The 22,577-nt window shown below is 35.3% G+C and overlaps 1 protein-coding gene across 5 annotated transcripts in view; it reads right to left on the reverse strand.

Annotated features, from left to right (window-relative positions):
• The window catches only part of LOC149134423 (neprilysin-2-like), a 332,072-nt gene that overhangs the window by 42,616 nt on the left and 266,879 nt on the right, over nt 1–22,577 (reverse strand). For all 5 annotated transcript variants that reach the window (XM_089356560.1, XM_089356561.1, XM_089356563.1 and 2 more), the window contains 5 exons: nt 18,323–18,381; nt 13,632–13,683; nt 10,749–10,816; nt 8,212–8,333; nt 6,456–6,521 (listed from right to left, as the gene is read on the reverse strand). In XM_089356560.1, coding sequence (XP_089212686.1) covers nt 6,456–6,521; nt 8,212–8,333; nt 10,749–10,816; nt 13,632–13,683; nt 18,323–18,381 — 367 coding nt within the window. The remainder of the gene's footprint in view (nt 1–6,455; nt 6,522–8,211; nt 8,334–10,748; nt 10,817–13,631; nt 13,684–18,322; nt 18,382–22,577) is intronic.

Raw genomic sequence — 22,577 nt, forward strand, 5'->3', positions numbered from 1 at the left:
CATGCTTTGTAAATATAACCTTTTTATGACAGATTTTGGGTGGTGTATCATAAATCCTGTCAATGATTTTCTTGTTTTCCTGTCTATTTTGATTAGTTAATTTAGAATACAGTTAAGGATTTGTAGCTGTACCACATAACTGGGACGGCTAGAGTGTTGATACCTATTATCTTGCTTTTCGCATTGAGCTCTCTATAGTGTTCTTTTATCTTCTTTTTCATTTGTTTGAGTTGAATCGTATATAGTTCATTGAGTCCTAAGTATTTGTTTGCCTGGCTTTAGTCTAATTCTCTTATTTCATTATGCTTAAGCTAGTGTGATGTCGCTACACTTAACTAGTTCTCCCCTTTTCAAGGTTGCTTTGGCACATTTTTCTAAGTCAGATTTCATCTATATTTATTTGGAAAATACGTATAATGTCTGTTGTAATATTGCCAGCTGTTTAATATTTGTAGCGTACAGTTTTAGACCAGCCAAATACATTGGTTGTAGAGATAAACGTGGTTGGCCGTCTGAGTGGATTTGGAATTTATTATTATTATTATTATTATTATTATTATTATTATTATTATTATTATTATTATTATTATTATTATTATTATTATTATTACTATTGAGTGAGAGAGCAGTGCATGCCATCAAAGTGACACTGGGGTAAAATATACGAAGCCCAATATGCCCAACATGACCACCCGTCTGATAAGGGTACACCAGGCACGTGCATCACAACCATATATGCGTGACATGGTGATCTCATATCAAGATAAACAGCGCATCACCAGGCAGGAGGGATCCAGTTAGAATTTTCTTCAGGTCGAGTAGCCATCCCGCCCAAAATGTCCCTGAATAAGGGTTGTTTAAGGATGTTGAGCAAAACACCCATGTTTCCAGGGGTGAATTATTCAAACCCCAAAGAATTCCTCTCAACACATGGCTATGATACTCCCTCACTACTTCTGCTCTATTATCATCATCATCATCATCATTATTATTATTATTATTATTATTATTATTGTTATTATTATTATTATTCCATCAAATTGCATGCCATCAAAGTGATATTAGATACAAATAAACGAAACCCAGCACAACAAGCTAATGGATCAGAAACATATGTGCGTGACATGGTGATCTCATACGTCGATAAACTGCGTATGACATTGCAGGTGGAGCCCGGTTAGAATTTTTTTCACGTCGTGTAGCCCATCTATTTCAAACGGTCTCTGAATAAGGATTACCTAAGTATGTTTAACGAAACATCCATGTTTCCAGGAGTCAATTATTCAAACTAGAAAGATGCTCCCTCACCACTTCTGCTCGTGATCAGAGATGCACATATCATCAGCTACTAAGGGACATTCTGAACTGGTTATGGTCAAGCAACTGACAAGCAAATATGTGGTACTGAACACAATATTTGTTGTAAGCCCATCTCTAATATCAAAACAAAACAATGTACATGATAACACATGAAATTAGTTAAGATGAGAAGCTATGAGAACCACTGCCTGGTACTGCATCAGGGATTTATCATCAGCATTATTATCATCATGATTATTATTATCATTATTATTATTATTATTATTATTATTAATAATAATAATAATAATAATAATAATAATAATAATAATATACACCGGGGACGTTTAACATGTGAGAACGATAAATCACTGCTCCGAAATTTATCTCAAAACATCGGAAATAAAGACATCGCATGGAGCCAAAAAATAGCTGACAAAGGGTTGGACTATATCCGAGTAAGCAATACTCATTGAAATTTAGCTTTATTTTTCCAAATATAATGATGTATTTTGACTTGATACTTCCACTACCCGCACAGCGATCGTAAGCACACTTGTTACAACAACACCAGACCATCTCAGAATCCAAACACCATGTACAAAAAAATTACAAACAGATTAAATAATACCGGTATTATTCCACCCAAGAATAACAACCGAGAAGTACGTACTGTAAGCTTGTTACGCAAAATGTACGAAGATCTGAACGTGCAAACCAATCTGACAACAGAAATGATCGGACCGGTACCCTACGAAAACGATGACCGTCAAAATAAAGGGCCGGACGTTGTTCCTCATGTCCCGCAAACAAAACCAAAACGGCATAAATGGACACGTGAGGAATACATTTCGATCCTACACGCCTATTTTACAGCAGTGCTCTACCCAAAAAACGAAAACGTAACAACACACATATAAATATGGACAAATACATAACAAAAACACCAGGACTTACAAATATATATAACATACAGAAAATTGCACTACTGGGCACTGCACACATCCTACGCAAAACACTTTCAATACAGTAACCATAAGAGCATCACAGCAAACCACAGCACATACCCAAGGCACACAGAGCTGAGCTCGGTAGTGAAGTGAAAGCACGTTATAAAAATAAAACTACTGAACAACAATAATAATAATAATAATAATAATAATAATAATAATACCAGCATCATAGCCATGTGTTGAGAGGAATTCTTTAGGGTTTGAATAATTCACCTTTGGAAACATGGGTGTTTTGCTCAACATCCTTAAACAAACCTTATTCAGGGACCTTTTGAGCGGGATGGGCTACTCGACCTGGGGGAATTCTGGCTGGGCCCCACCTGCGAAGTCATGCGCTGTTTATCTTCATATGGGGTCACCATGTTGCGCACGTATGGTTGTGGTGCATGTGCTGGTGTGCCCTTGTCGGGCGGGAGGTCATGATGGGTACACTGGGTTGCATGTATTTTACCCCAGTGTCACTTTGGTGGCATATGCTGCTCTCTCTCTCTCGATAATAATGATAATAATAATAATAATATTTTCACTTTCATAGATTTTATTGGAGCACCTGCAGTTTTCGTAAACATTTTGCAAACCATTTGTAATATTTCTACTTGGAACTCTATTTCAATTTCCTTTATATTCCGCTTGACACCTTCGGATACTGTTCCAAGCACATAACAACCATTGGCAATATATTCACCTTCGTTTTCCTTAGACGGACTATTTCGTACTTACGTGGACTGTATCTATCTATCATTTCGTCTTCCTTCTTGATTATTCGTGGGTAAAAGGGACATGCAGCATCAACTATGTAGCATATGTGGTGCACCTTGTCTACCACTATTAGGTCCGGTTTGTTATGCTCTAGCATTTGATGTGTTTGGATTGGGAAATCCCACAGGATTTTGCTAGGTTCCAAGTAAGCTACTCTCTGTGCTTTGTGCTCATACCACGTCTTGCCTCTCACTAGCCCCTATTTTTCGCACAGTTTCAAATGTAGCACTTTCGCTAACTGATCGTGACGCCACAACCTGTATTGGATTGGGGCAAGTCTAGTGTAGTCGTCCGTGATATGGACATTGGTTTCATCTACTCTAGTTCGTGACCAAAGCTTGGTCTTGCGCTGCCAGTATAGTGCTCTTAGTTTCTTTTTTAATGTTCCTTTCATCAGTGAATCTCACCAATTTTTCCCGCAACTTTTATTTGGCTACGTGAAATTGATTGCGTACTCCATCCTTGCGTATAGTATACCAATCATGAATACGCGTCTGATAAGTGCTACATTTGAAACTGTGCGAAAAATAGGGGCTAGTGAGAGGCAAGACGTGGTATGAGCACAAAGCACAGACACATACAACACTGCCCTATGTGCGTGATATGGTGATCTCATATGTAGATAACCAGCGCATGAACTTGCAGGTGGAGTCTAGCTAGAACTTTCTTCAGGTCGAGTAGCCCATCCCGTTCAAAAGTTCCCTGAATAAGGGTTGTTTAAGGATGTTCTTCCAGTCAGTAAAGATTAGAAGTTATGAAAGACTTCTTCTGTTCTGAAAACAGGCTGTTTTTTTTCCAGTTGTTTGCGCATTCTCATCGATATTATTGCGGTAATGGCTTTGTAAATTGATAAGCATTACTATCATTATTGTCACTTTTGTTATAGTTATTATTCTTTTGAAAGCCATGTAACAAACTATGAACAGGACTATGATACAAATATTTGATACAGTTGCTATAGTAGTTTGCGTCACTCTCCACATCGGTAGGGCGGTCATAACTTGACGAGACAGGTGAACGAGACACTGAGACCATATGTTCCAAAGTTATTTCGACAATTAGTTGCCAGGCAACTATTTATAAAATTTTCATTTTCAATAATTACAACCCGTCTCTTATTCTTACCAGTTTTGCGAAGTTCATCAGGCAATTATCCAATTTTGCAGTGGCTGCTATATCGCAGATAACTTTCAAATCAAAAGTAGGTGCTTGCCAATAACAAACAGTTGATGCATTCATGTGTGAACTAGTAGGATTACTTCTGCCATTACACATTACCTTTCTTGAGTCGTTATTAATTTGATCCTTATTATTCCTATTAATATTATTATCATTACAATTTAAGGCATCATTAGTCATATGAGGACTTCGCATATCATTTTTATTATTTTTGTCCTTTTACCGTATATTGTTACTCTGGACTGAAAACTATTACATTTATTTAGACATGCGATTATAACTCCCTTATTAGGAAGGTTAAAGTAAGAAATCACACTTTTTCTTTTGAAAAACTATTTGGTGGTATCTGCTAGAAGAAAGGAATGTTTTTTTCCCCAAACTATAGAACAATCTATCAGAGATCCTAGTAACGGCTACTAGACTTAATAATAGCCACATTACCGACGGAGCTCGCAAAACTGGCAAGAATAAGACTAGGATTGTAATATTTACAATGAAAATTTCACAAGACATATGTATGTGTATGAATCTATGTATGTGTTTTTCCTTCTTGGATTTACTTTACAAGAATTTTTATACAAGAATTTTTATACAAGAATTTGAGGGGATAATGCATGACATTCAGATCTATATTTGATCATTTGCGTGTCTATGTATGTATGTATGTATGTATGTATGTATGTATGTATGTATGTGTATGCGTAGGATTGTAGATATGGAAAACGTATTTGGGGCAGTATTTATTTAAAATATCCAGTATCTATCACACTTAAAATATGCACTCTATCAATACCAGAGTTACTGCGGTATATATCCTGGTATAACGTCTCTTATGGACATGCTCTGTTAAAATAACTGAAATAACAGAGAGGGATGAGCATTTCCCGCTTACCACTACCAAGTACATGCAAAAATGCATCTGCCACCTGTTGTGATTAATTTCCTCTCTTTACAACATTTACTGTCTTTATAATACACGAAATCTATAGAAGTTGTTATCTGAGAACATATATTTCCATCAATTGCATATAGACGGAATGTATACGTCAAGTATGATACAGGAATAAGTATTTCGATTAAATATAACCTCAGCCGGACGGGTACTTGGAACATCAGCGAATAATTTATTAACAATTTTCCCTATCATATACTACGAATTCTCACCCGAGCATGTGGGGATGCCAGTATGTGCTACGGAAAAGGGTCTAACTACCAAAAAGCATGAAAATAATGAATTCCCTGCTCCATATTTGATTATTTTAGTCCAGTACCTTAATACACGTTTCAGTTTCATGGAAACAAAATAGCTCAATATTCTTTACAAAGTTGCTTTGAAAATTTTGAAATCAATTATTTGTAAATATAGTAGACAGACCTCAAACATAAATTAAAAATGACGACCACCAAACTCTATAACTAATGCATAGTGTACTTAAACGTTCATACAAATTCATTTACTTTTCTGTACAAAAGAAACAATTATCAATTACACGGAAAATTCTTCACTCTTGGAATGGATTTATAAAAAGGGAACTGTGACTATACATAGGCAATACATAAAATGGAACAAAAAGAGTAATTCTGAAAGAATTACATGCGAAAAGTTATCATGACTGTAATATTCTTAAAATGTCTTCATAGTAACTGCATCTAAATGTACAAATAGCTCCAATGAAACAGTCATATCAAATATGACGACATTCAAAAACTCATCTATCACGTCAGCCACGATAAGCATATAAATTTACAAAAAGTCACTTCAGTGCAGAACTTTTGTTTGTCCCTAATTCTTCGCCTTACAAAACATTGCCACTGTCATTTCACCTAATAATTTGTGCAGGATATGCAACACTTATCTCCAGTTCGATCTGAAAATGCTCGAGCCCAAAAATGAAAACGAAATCAAGAGGTACATATCAATTCCATTTCACTCTAATAATTTTGATACTGATCAACTGGATTTCAAGCTATTTCAAAGAGCGCCAACATTGAGAGAGTCATTACTTCGTATATATTTTCAGAAACATATAAGAAAATTAATCACTAGTTAGTACATAGTAACATGCACTGCAATAACGTATGCATATCCTCATCCACATGTAAATATACATATACGTGTTTGTATGTATGCGTTTGTGTGCACTAGGCTAAGATATAAAAAAAAACGAAATAAATCCACGAATTATACTTCAACAAGATACATACCTCATACGCTATCTTTAAAGCACCAATATCAGCAATATTTTCTTCAGCTGTTCTTTGTCCATTAACCTGTATATTTTAAAGAAATATTTATGATGATTACATGAATCCTATTCTTTACTTATTTATGAGACATTCCCAACCCACCCGCCTCTCTCCCATTCTCACCACGGTACTTGCGGACGATCCCGCATTAATATCTGCATTCAATTCTTCTTCCCTGAAATATTGCTCTGAAATCTTCTACCTTCCCTTGCTTCTATTTTCCATACTTCTGCCTTGCAACAACTTCAAAGGAACATTACGTATATTAAGCTCATTGATAATGGTGGAAGTGAGAATACCATGTATTAGTTCCTCAAAAAAGTAACAAAATAACACATTGCAGGTTTCTAGTACTCTATTGACACACATATATTTTATTCTTTAAACATTTGAGAGGTGCTGTGTAAAAATGATATTGTGCGACATATTTCAAACATAGCACATTATAAAATTGTCTGCAAGAAACGAATGTGAAACTTTTTGGACAAACCACCTGAGCGAGTCAATCTTTACAATTAATATAGCAAACATGGTGATCATACTCACATACACCAGGACAAGATCCGGTGGTGGAAATATTTCAGAAAAATATTTTCTACATTCGGTGGAAAACATTTAAGTTCTATGTTGCATATCAGATACTGTACGAAGCCGTCACGAAACATTTACTAAAAGAAACAACTGATGCGTATACAAATCTTCGTTATACATTTTCGTATATATGGATATACTGCTGTATTAATTTTCAACCACAAACATTTTATACAGGAATGTAGGTAACATTATTCCTAATGTTTTTGTCTTTATACTGTCCATTGCAGTTGATGAATTTCTTGTTGAATTTCATTGTTTTTACAGCAGTCGCTGCTGTTCAATTATGGAATGCAAAACTGTGAAGTGTATGCATCTTTGTTACACACGAACCATCATAATGATCTGTTCAACATCATCACTGTTATATTTTATGCATCCTAGACTCAGTATATTGTCAAAGTATTGGTTAATATTGACATTTTAGAATCAAAGTATATCAGAGTATTTCCCACCTTGTCATACACGTGTATGAGATTTCTCGCCTATGAATATGGATTGTACAAGTACCTTTAGAATATTACATTTCTACATATTCTTATACTGTTAGTCCATCCTAAACACGAATGCATCATGTGGATGTTTCATGCATATAAAATACCTTTACACATTGTATTTCTTATATTTGCTAATTCTGGATTTGAATTAGGGGAGTTTTTCATCATAAGCAAAAGAAAGAAAATTCAGAAAGAAATATTCCTTTGCTTTATATATTTTACGAAAATATGTAAACATTTTTATAATTTTTTCTGAACCTACTCTCATGTTAACGAAGAAAACAAATTAGTGATCGCAATACTCCTAAATAGACTCAACGGGGAAGGCGCATATTCCATTTAAAAGGACTTCATATTCAGTTACAACATATTGTCAAAACACATAACTGATCAAAGTCATAGTTTTGTCGCGTATGATCTGAAAGAATGTATTTAATTCGAACTCTCGTGTTGCTGCTAACATTGTTTTCGTAGCATGATGGAATATAAAGCAGAAGTAAATGTAAATATTTACTGACCAAAAGTAATATAAAAAAGGAATATAAAGCAGAATTAAGTGTAAATGTTTACTGACCAAAAGCTTGTTAAATATTGATGAAAATACAACATATAATTGATATACTTACAGTGAAATTCATACTTTCAATTTTATATCCGGAATATATGTTAACGATAGCTTCTCTCAAATAAATATACTTTTCCTGAGATCCATCAGACAACCATTTCCCGTTAAAATAGGGATTTTCAACTGAAAAAAAGTAATAATTTCAAACATAGATAAAATAATTCAGCAAATAACCATAACAGTGCCGATCTCAGGCAATATTTAATCAATTTCGACAGTATTCTGTACTGATTTCGAATTCATAGATGATAAGTTCGTTGTCACAACTAAGGTTAAAATTTAACTAAGAATAAAATTTAGCTAATTGTTTACTCTGGGCGTACATCATTATCTATAAGATCACTGAAGCTGCTATAAAAATTATCATATCATGGAAGTCACTACGTATTTACTGTAGTCAAACATTTTAGTTCATAATGCAATTGTGAGGATTCCTAAAACAGAAATCCTGATACATTACAAATCTTCCTCAGATATTTAGAATGCTATGGTCATGTATCGCCGACACATGATGACTGTTAAATATCACTGAAGCCGTTCTGGATTTAACATATGGTTTTAAATATCACTGAAGACTTTCTGGATTTAAATATCTCTGAAGCCTTTCTGGATTTAACATCGTACTGCAAAGACACATTGGTTATTGCATCTTAAATTGAAACACCTTATGGAAAAGCATACAATTTTAGTTATTTAATATTTGTCCGTTGTCTCTTCCTATTTTTATAAGAAACACCATTGCTATCGTTAGCTTAGTACACTTCAAATAGAATGCTAGTGCACATTATACCATTTGTTTAAAGGTATTCCTAACAGGAGAAGGAGAGTTTAATTAAATCATTATATATTTAGAAAAGTTAATGTCCGACAGGTGGTGAAAATATTGCCTGTCTTATTTTAAGACATATGAAGGAAACTAATAATCACTTGAGGATTTGTATATTATATAAAGTCATGGAGAAGGCTCTGGTGAGATCCAATCACACTGAGGAAGTGGAATGTACTCGGCTACGTGCTACACATGCAAAGGAAGAGAGTAGCGAAAATATTTGTCGACAGGATACAATAATGAGGCAGTTTTCTAAATCAATAAATCCATTAAGCTAAAGACTAAACATTGCATAATGCACGCTCAGGTTCAAGCAAAGCCTCAGACAGACAAGACAATGCATTATATAAGTCCCAATAGTTCAACTAAGTTCTGTTTGTTCCTTATTATTGATTGTTTTTTTTAAAGCACAGGAGTAAAATTAACAATTAGCACGTCTACACGTGCTGTAGCATATGCTTGTTAATTTGTTATTGCAGAGATGGTTTCCATTTACATATATTACTCAATGAATTATAAAAGAGATATCGGTAATTAAAAATAAAACAGTTAATTTGTTAATTATAGTGCGTATCCCGTACTAGGGTTAAGCAAAAGTTCAGAGATGTGCAGACTTACAGTATAGCATCTAAGATTCGAGTAACAGGAGATTCCATCCTGAGGTAACTTGTTCAGTGGAAGCAAGATAACTTTAGTTAGGTTGTTTAAAACTTTGTATATATATATATATATATATATATATATATATATGAATGATACAAAATGGGACAAGAACTCAAAACATCCAGACAGATGATACAAGAAAGGGACAACAAAACTTCCAGATAGAAGATAAAAAGGAACAAGGACAGGTCATTCGGTGCTTTCTTTCCTCAGTTGAGATCCAGATTATCTTTGCAATTTCGGTTGGTTATACCCAATATTGCTCTAATCTGGCCAGCCCCAAGGAAAAATTAATCTAAGAGCATCAGATTCCTCGGATGAAAGCAGCGAATGTATAAAAAAACAAGGACGGAAAAAACGAACAATGTTACACAAATAAAAAATAATAATAACAGAACATAACGACATATATAGTGACACTCCATCGGTTACGACAACTAGTGTTCCAGTTGATCCGATTAATGGAACAGCCTGCTCGCGAAATTAACGTGCAAGTGGCTGAGCACTCCACAGACAGGTGTACTCTTAACATACTTTTCGGGGAAATTCAGCGTGATGCAGAGTGTGACAAGGCTGGCCCTTTGAAATACAGTTACAGTAAAAAGAGGAAGAAAGAGTGAGAGTAAGTTGTGATGAAAGAATACAGAGGCTTCCCAGCCACCCCTGCCGGAACCTCGTGAAGCTTTAAGTATTTTCATTCGATAAACACTCACAACGTCCGGACTGGGAATCGAAACCGATATCCTACGACCGCGAGTCTGCTGCCATAACTACTGGGCCATTGTGCCTTCACATTATATAGACAGACAGACAGACAGACATACAGACAGACAGATAGATAGATAGATAGATAGATATGTATGTTTGTATATTAATCAAGGAATCTCAGTTGGAGCTGTTATGCACCGGTTTTGTAATTAATGAAACCGCACGTCCACGTTTAAGCGAAGCAGAATATATCTGACATCAACTAAGTTCTGTCTGATCCTTTATGACTCAATGAAATAAAATGTTAAAAATAATTCACTAATGAATATAATACTCACAGTCAGTTTGAAACGCATGAAGTATTTCATGACCAATTAACGTTCCCAGGCCTCCAAAATTTATAGCCCTGCAAATGAAGTAATATATATGTACACACCCACACACACACACACACACACACACACACACATATATATATATATATATATATATATACACACACACACATATATATATACATACATATATATATATATATATATATATATATATATATATATATATATATATATATATATATAATAGAAATATGTTAAAAAAACAAAATAGAAATTACCTGTGGAAATGTAAGGGGAATGTAAGCAGAAAAATACGAGAAAATGCTCATTGGCAATCAAAAAGAAGGTAAGTTTTTTTTATGAAAAGTAACGATATATATATACAATTAGATGAACTGAGGTAGGAATAAAGGTAATAAAAGTCTTTATTGTGAGTTATTAAAGAGATTTACAAGCATACCGGTTTCGTAATAATACTAGTCATTGCTTTGAGTATACACCGAATTCTGAACGGTGTCAAGTCTATTAGTCCCTTGGTAAAAAGATTTTGTGTAAGGGAGTTAAGTAGTTCTGGATTTGGTGCAACTAGGGTAGATCTAGATTTGTAGTGTGAATGGTGTATGGGATGTATGGGAGTTAGTGATATTAAATGGAAGATTAGTGGTGTTCTATAAGATGTTATGTATTTATATTTAGTTGAGGACGATATTTATTAACATGTATGTATGTATGTTTTTGAAGAATAAGAAAATGGAGATATCGAGGTTAGAAAGAGTTTATTTTCACCTAAAATCGATCATTATCTCTTACATCTGCTCTACTTAAGATTAGTAAAATTTAAAAAAATTAGAATCATATTTTTAAGCTTAATCTCTTCAGAAGAAGATAAAATATGTCCTTAGATATTTTGTGTATTAGGTTTGTGAATTATCAAGGCAAACTGAATAATACTGCTTATAATTAGTAATAGTATATGTTTAGTTGAGGCGGGTAACAGGTTTGTTGTGGGCAAGATACAGAATGCCAATTAGGGTAACAAAGAGTAAATAATTAAAGATTAAAACGTAAATTATAATATAAATCAAGTACAATATGAATGAGGTGAGGAATTATATTATATTTGTTGATTATATACAAAATTGAGAAAATAGATACGCATAGGAATATTTACAATTAGTAACATGCGTTTACAACATATACACGTACATATCCTATATACACGATATACCACCGCACATACGAATACTTACACCTGTGCACACACATGCACAAATGCTTATATATATATATTTGCGTGTGTCTATATATATATATATATGTATATAAATAAACGAATTGATCTATATTCACGCTGAGATATACGTTTCATGTACAAATACGTAAACAAGCCCCCATACACGTAAATGCGCATATATATTTGCACATCAATATACATAAAAGTAAAACATATATTTACATATATGTATATATATATATACATATATACATATATATATATATACATATATACATATATATATATATACATATATATATATATATATATATATATATATATATATATATATATATATATATATATATATATATATATATATATACATACAAACCTATATGGATATACATATACAAATATACACATATATACATTTGGATATAAATACACATAAAAACGTATACACATACAGTTACACACGTAAATGTGTTCACACTGTTAATCATTCATTATTCTTAAGAAAAATGTCGTACAAATCCCTTTAGATTAGTTAAATTCTATTGGTTAGTGGAATTTTAAATATTTTATCAAACCAAATAGCATTTCCTTTGAAACTGAATATATATATATATATATATATATATATATATATATATATATATATATATATATATATATATATATATATATATATATATATATACTGAAACAGGTACTAACCATTACAAAACGTATTTTATGATGAAATTATTTTAGCATTTTCTACCTTGTTTTATTTTCGTATGTACATGTATGTGTGTGTGTATATATATATATATATAAACATATATACATACTTACATATACACACGCTCGCACGCACACCCACTCGTACACTCACGCACACATACATGCACACACATAGAAACACACACATACACACATTTACATATATATGTATATATAAATGCATAGATGGCGCAGCTGTGGATGTTTGTAGTACGGAGTTTGTTGGGTTCCATGTTCAGTACCATAGCGTGTCAGTGTAGGTAGACAGAAACAGAGAAACAAACAGACAAACTGACAAACAGACAGGCAGACAGATATATGTATAAATGTTTGCGTGTGGGCGCTTGTGTGTGTGTGTGCATATATATACAAATACGTATTTATATATACATATAGATATGCGCGAGTGTTGTGTGTGTGTGTGTTTGTGTGTGTGTGTGTGTGTGCGTATGTATGTAAAAATACAGCGCACTAATGACTTCACCAATCTGCTTCTCAGTCGTCAGACAAATAGTAAATGTGTGTTTTGTTTTATTTTCTTGAATTTTTGTTTGTGCTGATTCTTTCCTGTAAACATTACTTTATAGGAAGACAGAGAAAATTCTAACTCTGGAGTTAAAATTTTATTATTTCATAACTGTGATTGGGAGATAGAATAGATTTTTATTAGAAAATATAAATGAATTGATGTGAAAGTTAACGAACTATAAGTAATGTACATACAGAAATACCAATGATATGTGTGATAGCTGATTTTGAATAAGAATAATATACAAGAAATGAAATAATATCAAATAAATATAATCGTGTTATGCTACCGTTCCTCATGATGATGAGCCTCCAGACTGTCTTATTGAAGATAATGACGATGATAAGAAAGAAATGAATATGATACTCACATTTGCGCTCCTTCACAGAATAATGGTGGCTGCAGCATAGCGATGGGGATATCTGCAGAAGTATAAACACTGCAATTCAATATCTTAAAAAGGTTGAGGAGGCGAGCTGGAAGAAACGTTAGCACACCTACCGAAATGCTTAGCGGCATTTCATCTGTCTTCACTTTCTGTGCTTAAATTCCGCTAAGGTCAACTTTACCTCTCATCCTTTTCGGGGGTGATAAATCGGGTACCAGGTGTGTACTGGTTTCGATCTAATCGACTTGCCCCTTCCCCCGCTAAAAATTTCGGGCCTAGAGTAGAAAAGAATATCTTCAAAATGTAATATGTAGAAAATGATAAACGATCGTACAATACTTTGTTGCGTGTGTATTTGTAAATGAGCGTTTATGTTTATTTTCCATCAATTTTTTGTATGCTTCGTTCGTCCGGTGCTTTCGAGTGAATCGTAAACCTTGTTAACGAAATTCGATTTAAAGGTCTTTCGAGATGCCTATCGGATGGATTTTACATGTAATTCAGCTATCACGTCAACTCACATAATCAATTTCATAGCTTTGTTTGCTAATTTAAAGTGCAACTATTTCAACTATTGAAACAAAAAGAAAGCCGTCAAAGAAAGCACTCGATCAATGAGACAATCAATCAATCAACAAATAAATCATTCAATCAATCTGTCAGTCAATCGGTCACTCGATCACACATTCACTCACACACTCAATCAATTATCATTAATTTTATCATTATCATCAAACATGGTTGTGCTTAATTACAGTTATTTTTCACATAGCTGAACTTTCCTCGAGAACAAAAGTTTGGATTACGTTATATATCCGGCTTTCCAAAGGTGTTTTTGCATTATGCCCAAAGGCATATTTAGTCAAGTTTTTTCATTAGAACAATTTTCATAGGAGTATGAATGGATACTGTAGGTTCTCTCCGTCGCATATTGGGGTCTCCATTACTGTGAATCTAATGATCTGAGTCCTCCTAGTTAGGATTTCTTAGAATAATATCTTTCTACATTATTTACATTTGACGGATATTTGTCCTCATCTTGTTTGTTGTTAACACAACGTTTCGGCTGATATACCCTCCAGCCTTTGTCAGGTGTCTTGGGGAAATTTCGAACCTGGGTTCTCATTCCTAACGATGTTACTATTATTATATTATATTATTATTATTATTATTACTATTATTAATCAGGTTGCTGCCGTGAATCGAACTCGGAATCTTGGGATTAGTAGCCCGTGCTCTTAACCACTACGTCATATGCCCGTGGGCAATTATGGAGTGAATTTCAGGGCTTATAAATCTATTATTTTTCTATCCTTCCTCAATACCGGTTCTCATATGCTATTCATACCTGCACTCGGTCTGCTTAGGAGGTTGTTTTGTCCTAGCATATGTGCTGCTTCTTTTAGTTTTCGTATTTTCCAGTGTTGTTCCCTGTCTATTATTTTAACTTCATCCCACAGGGGGAGGTGGTCTTCATTTTGCCATACATGATCAGCTATACCCGATTTATCAATATCTCCTCGTGTCACAGCTTTGCGATGTTCTTCTACCCTTATTTTGAGGGGGCGCATGTTTCGCCTTTGTATAACCTATCACAGCTGTATGGGATGGAGTACACGCAGTTTTTGATCATATTCTCTTCTGTTGGTGATTTTACCGGAAGGAGATATTTGCGAAGTGTTGTATTGCTCCTGAATATTGCCCTGATGTCATATGGGCCGCATATCTTTTGTATCTTTTCACATAGGGTAGACAGACTGTAGACAGTTTATTGGTTTCATCCTCTCTTTTCTTCATGATTGGAGTAGATAGTATGTTCTTGGGATAGTTGTTTCTTAATAGATTGTTACTGAGCTTGATCATTTCTTAGTGGTGGGTATCACGATCGCTACTTATATTCTTTGCTCGATGTTTTAGGCACTGAGCAATTTCTCGCTTTACACTGTATGGATGGTGGGAATTGAAGTGAAGGTATCGTCCAGTGAAGGTTGGCTTGCGATATACGGATGTCCTGAATCCATACTCGGTGCGTGTTATTAATACGTCCAGGAATGCTAGCTGATTGTTCTGTTCCTTTTCCATGGTGAACTGTATGGATGGATTTATTGAATTCACATGATCTAACAGCATTTGGACATCTTGCTGGTGGGGCCAGAGAATAAAGGTGTCATCAACGTATCACAGCCATAGGGTTGGTTTTAGTGGTATTGATCCTAAAGCCAAATTCTCGAAGTATTCCATGTATATATTGGCTATTATCGGTGATAATGGCGAACTCATAGCTAAACCATCTTCTTGTCGAAATATATCAGTGTCCATACTGAAGTAGGTAGTTTCTACACAGAAAGTCAACATTTCCATCAAGTTTGTTATTGGTATACTAGTGCGTTCTTTTAGATGGGTGTCTGTCACTAGTTTTTTTTTAATCACCGATAGTGCTTCACCAGTTGGGACTTTGGTGAATAGACTTATCACATCTAGACTCACCATCTGGTTGGATTCAATGGGGGTATCCTTGATCAATTCTGTGAAGTGGGTGGAATTCTTCACGTATGATGTTGACTTTCCTGCTAATGGACTGATTATATCCACCAAGAAGCGGCTCAGTGGATGACATGCTGAACCTCTACATCTCACTATAGGTCTTAGTGTAATACCTTCCTTGTGAATCTTAGGGAGACCGTACATGTGTGGTAGTTCACTGTAGTGTTGAGTCAGCTGTCTGTACTTCATTGGTGTGAAGTGATCCTTGTTCTTGATCAAGATCTGTGACAACTTCCTCTCTGTTTTCAGAGTTGGGTCTTTCTTTACTCTACTGTAGCTATCATCACTTATAAGACTTGTCAATTTTTCGGAGTTGTCAGACGTGTTCATCACCACTGTAGCATTTTCCTTGTCCGCTGGGAGTATTATGATGGAATTGTCTCTTTGTAGCCTTTCGATAGCGAACTTTTCTTCCTTAGTGATGTTTGGTTTGGGAAGTTTCGCTTTTTCCAGTACCTGTCTCACCTTCCACCTTAGTTCATCTCCCTGAGCTTTTGGTATCTTTACGGCTATCTCTTCAATAGGGGCTATTATGTCCAAGTATGGAATGCGCTTGATGGTTGTTGCAAAGTTGAGACCTTTGTTTAGTACGGCTTCTTCGGAGTCTTCCAGACGTCCGCTACTTACATTAATCACTGCTTTCACAGGTGGGTGATGGACTTCAGTCTTCACTCTCTGACCTTTGAGTTTCATAAACTTCTTAATCTGGCGTGTCTTCACCGTTTTAAATTCTTTCATGTACGATTTTCCTAGATCTTGTTGGATTCTCTTTCTGACGTCATCTCTAGTTATTTTCCTAAGTAATGAAGATAGCCTCTCTTTGATTTCGTTATTTAGTTGATGTTTTTTTCCAACGGTTGTAATGGATCCTCTCACGGACGAGGGCATGTCCTGCCCTTTCCGCTACTCTTCTAGCTTTATATGAATCCACTGGTGTCATTATATTCAAGCCAGGTGGTATTAGCTTTGAGTCTCTACATCTACGCAGGAAATTTAGATGGTTTGAAAGACGAGCTAGTTTTTGATGGAGTTTCTCTATATGTCTCCAATGAAGTCTAATGTCGGCTCCGTACCGATTAGATAATACAGTTCTATATTTAAGAGATGAGGAATTATTTACATTATTTACATTATTTACTTTTGACGGATATTTGTCCTCATCTTGTTTGTTGTTAACACAACGTTTCGGCTGATATACCCTCCAGCCTTCGTCAGGTGTCTTGGGGAAATTTCGAACCTGGGTTCTCATTCCTAACGATGTTACTATTATTATATTATATTATTATTGTTATTATTACTATTATTAATCAGGTCGCTGCCGTGAATCGAACTCAGAATCTTGGGGTTAGTTCTTTTGCACGAATGCGAAGACAAACAAGATGAGGACAAATATCCGTCAAATGTAAATAATATAAATAATGTAAATAATTCCTCATCTCTTAAATATAGAACTGTAATATCTTTCTACTCAGTTATTTCTCTTGTAATCTCTCTTATAGGTGAATTGTTGATAAAATCCCAACTTGCAGGTCTCGGCTTTACGAGCAACTCCTCAATCTTGAAAAGTAACGCCTCTCATTTCTTTATAGCAAAATGAAAGACAATGAGCAGCTATTGAAATGAAACATGCATGATTCCTACATTGATTTCAAAATTTGGTATAAAGCCTTCAATTTCAGGAAACGGCTAAGTCCATTATATCGACCCCAATGCTTAAGCAGTATTTATGTTATCGGCCCCAAAAGGATGAAAGACAAAGTCCACTTAGGTGGAACTTGAACATAGATCCCGGAATTAATGCAATATAGTTAGTACTCTTGTGGCCTTTAGTTCTTTTGCACGAATGCGAAGACAGTTTTTAGTGGGAATACAATAACTTCTATGAAAAATGAGGTTTTTAGTTGCTGGGAATGTTAGACTATGAAAACATTTCAGGTTGCACAGTAATGAAAAACGAATAAGATTATAAGTAATGTGTAGACATTCCTATGAGAGTATATAGGCACCTAAAATTACAAGTTTCGTCCATTTGCAGAATATATGAAAACAAACATTGCTATTCATATAAATTATAGTGAATAAAAGCTTTATAATTTCTTTAAAATTTAATAAAATATTCATTAACTTACGTATTGAATTATTTACTACATAATAGATAGCTTGTATATCCATGTCTGAGACCAGGTTCCTTAAAATATACGAAAGAATCGAAATAATTACTCTCAAAGTACGAAAATGTAAACAATATAAATGAAATGGTGAAAGTAGTGGAAACCGTTATGAAGTTTCAATTATTTGAGACTAAAATTAATTTTCTTAAATGCGTTTATGGCTTTTACAGTAAAACTGTTAACACAACCTATAATACTCATCTCTCCGACGAAATGAAAGTATGAACTTGAATTTTAGATTCCCGAACACTGAGTTTATGAATTTGTTGATTTACTTTATCAATTAAGATTGGTGGGTACTTCCAGTCAAGAAGAGTAACAAATAGTTCTTGGAATCTTATGTCATGTGTTATGTATCCAATAGCTTTGTACAATTCTTTAGGCTAGTTTATGAAAAGAAATCATCCTGGTATATTTCGGATGGTATGAATTGAAGGGAATATATTGTTAGGAGTACGCAGGATTGGAGTTCTGATTTGTCCGACCTGATATTGTTGTTGGCATTCTTTATAATTATGTCTTGCTCATTTTATATTCTGCGGTGAGTTGAATTTACTCATAAACTCCATTGAGAAGTGATTCCTTTTTTTTTTTTAGTTTCTATATGCATTCATTTCACACAAAACGAAGCAAACTAAGAGATGTATTTTCGAGATTTCTTGTAAGTATATGGAGAAAGAGTTTCCATTTTTCTGGTGTATTTTGCATTAAAGTAATCAGCCATTACTTGATTCGGAAATGAGGGGGCTATTCTCTCTACCATCGCAGTTCCATAACTTTGTCGAAAAAATTGTCATTGAATATAAAATGATTATTGTCTATGATAGCGAATGTCTATTCTAATCAAAGCAAAGTTATTCGTACAACGCTGTATGATACAAACAGTCACGATATAACACTATAAAAACTGCAGGATACACTCCTTGACAGGAGGTATCTACCATTCTTAAACCTTAATGGAAACTAACGATCACAGAAACTCAGTAGCCAAATGGCCCGTCTGATAACCGGCAACCGTTCCTTCCACAGAAAGCAGAAGAGTTAGCGATCCAGCTTGGACAACAACGAAGCAAAGCAAAGGATGTCGATCACACGGTGGCAGATGAAGTACGTGATATACGCATTACCCACATTTCATGGGCTGTTATTTTCCGCACGACTGGCCACGTTTCTCTTCACGTCTCACATCCAATACTTGTATTCCTGGATCAACAAGATCCCCAGCAACATAATATATTCTTCAGTCCAGTAACCCATGGCACTTTCAGCCTGCATACACCTGCCTCATCAGCTGCAAAGCTGGAAACCCACCGATTCCTCTAGTTAATCTTTGCTCCTGTCACTGCTTCGTACTCTCTTAGGTTAGTGCCGATTAACTCAATTTCATAGACATTCGAAATTATTACGCCGATGTTGTCCACAGAAGCTGACATGAATCATCCACGTACTTGTTCAAGTTGATGCCTCGCGAAGCATCCAGCGCCCATAGCAATTCCCCAAGATACAGCACGTACGAAAATTTAATGCTAAATGCTTGAGAATGATGGCCTTTTACTTTTACAATCAAGTGGATGTATCTGTCCATTGCTGCACAGATTCTGAAAAGTTATGCTGCATGAATGGCTGTTAAACACGAATTTTTTGAACATATTAAAAGATATATGTGTATGCAAATTTATCAGGGCCTCACAAATGCAAAATTCCTTACCTGCCCTCTCTCTATTATGTTACGCGTAGGTTGGACGTTGTCGTGGATAGGTCTGTTTCACATAGCGCATGTCTGTGGGTCACTGACAAATTTATCAACTACACGCGTCAACCTCTTGGTTAACACCTTGGACAAAATATTGTAAGTTACGTTCAGTAGTGTTACGCGCTTATAAAATCCCATGTGTTAGTGTGGCCCTGTATAAATATGTTTGGGATACCTCATGTCTGCGAATAAACTTCTAGCGTCAGACTATAAACTACAAATCGTCAGGGTATCAGGTAAAAATCTATCCCACTCACCGGCCAATCGCCTGACCCGTACATTTCAGCAAAGCGCCATTTAGATTCCGTGCACTGATTCAGTTAGCAAGAGCCCGTTCCGATACGCAATTCTAGATTTCTTACAATGTTGATGTCTGCCAACAAGGTCGATGTTATGTTGGTTTTGTTTTGTACTCTATGTTTTTCTTGTTCATTTTTCTTTTTTTTTTTTGCTTCTCCTCGAACCTTGCTTTTTGTCTTCTGGTTTATGGAGTGAAGTCACTGACTCTGACGGGTTCAGAGCTATATATTCATCCTTATGCGTATGTGTATGTGTGTGTGTGTGTGTGTGTGTGTGTGTGTGTGTGTGTGTCTGCTATTATGCATGCAGAGGCAGAGAAGTAGGGGATGGCGAGACGGAGGGGTGGAAGATTGTGTGGCGGGGTTGGGGATTTGCACTGATTGATGGTTTTGGTTGCTGATGTTGTAGATGTGCTTAGTACATATTCTACATCTGGTAGGGCAGCTGCAGCTGATTTTATTACCGCTGCAAACGCTGGTTCTGCCTTTTGATTCATTATTCAGATTTGAACTTGCTACAGTTGCTCTTGTTTCCTAAGATTTAGCTCATTGTTGTACTGGTGGTTGTTTTGGTAGAAGTGGAACCTTCTTTTCTCGTGTTTTCTTGTGATAGTTGCGGCCGAATGCCTTGAGATTTTCACTGGCCCTACATATATGACATGCAGGCGCTTGCCATTGTTTCAAGGAAGATCATGTCTGGAATACTTTCTATATCTTCTGTTTCTCTCCGTAGATATCTCCAGGATGGTTCCAGAAAAAATCTCTAACTCTGTCCAGTGGACATTACCCGTAACATGTAGTTTACCACGGCTCACAACCGAGAGACGCCGGTATCATATTGTTCTTCTTAACATATCATAGTAGAAGTCTTAAGGAGTACGTTCTATCACATTATCAATCTTTCTATACAGAATGACTTCTCTAACTTTGACTAATTGTCTTCACGACAGAATTTAATTGTTCCCATTTCTAGCAACAGGCACAAGTATAGTTGCTGTCTTTACTGTAGTTATCATTTTTATTACAGCTGTTGATGTTGTGGCTGAGGACATTGTTTTTGTCAAGCCGACGATCTAGCAAAATCGTTAGCAAGCCAGGTATCATGCTTAGCGAAATTTAGACCATCTTTACCTTCTGAGCTGAAATTCGATCGAGATTGCTTTTCATCATTTCGGGGTCTATAAAATATGATCCAGTTAAACACTAGGGTCTATGTAAACCTCTCCTCCGAAATTCTTGAATTTGTGCCAAACTTTTAAACCAATATTGATGACATTGATGTTGTTATTAATATTGTTCTCGTTTTTACTGTTCTTGTTGCTGCTGTCGTGGTCTTCACTGACACTCTGCTTGTTAATCACGGAGATGTTAATAATGGTTGTGCAAGTGCCTCTACTGAAATTGCTGCAAACTTTATCTGCGGTGTTGCTAGTTTCTAGTAGTCCACCAATATTCAGCTTACTGGTGTTACTATTGCTGATACCACCCCCATCATATTTTTGCTTTCTCATATTTCTCAGCTGAGTGAGGGACGGACGGGAAAGCATGTTTTCCGAGTAAGAGGGCGAAGAATTTTCCCTTTTAGAATTACAAATGATGTTGCCTCTGCTGAAGCCGCCGTCTGAAGTTTTACTGGCTCTTAACTCAAATGACCGTCTTTAAAAGAAGCAAAAATTGCCTTTAAGTAACAAAGACAATCACAAGATACATGCCAAGAGATTGCTGGTGAACCTAGCAATGAAATGAAACAGAACGTATATATTTACATAGGCATGTAACGAGTAAGAACAAAAGGGACTACTCGCAACGTATTCAAAATACGTCGGAACTATTTGCAATGAATAATAATAATAGACTAATCATATCGAAATGAATGCGCAGGTAACTGCATCTCGTTCTCTAAATACGCCCCGCCCAGCAGGAAATGTTTTGTGTAAGTAACATTTAATAATACTACTGTGACAGGAGCAATACTAGAAAGCTTCAATCTACCAACCCCTAGCAAAACATCAGCAAGAACTCTACAATAACAGCAATAACAAACACGACAGCTATACTGCTATGATGGCCACAGAAAGCAGGCACAAGGATGAGATCGAATTTGCCCTTTACTCTTTCAGGGTGTTATGTATTCCGATAAGATAGTGAAGCGTAAGAACTT

This window comes from Octopus bimaculoides, chromosome 8 (genome assembly GCF_046866305.1).
Source record: "Octopus bimaculoides isolate indiv1 chromosome 8, ASM4686630v1, whole genome shotgun sequence".
Taxonomy (NCBI): Eukaryota; Metazoa; Mollusca; class Cephalopoda; order Octopoda; family Octopodidae; genus Octopus; species Octopus bimaculoides.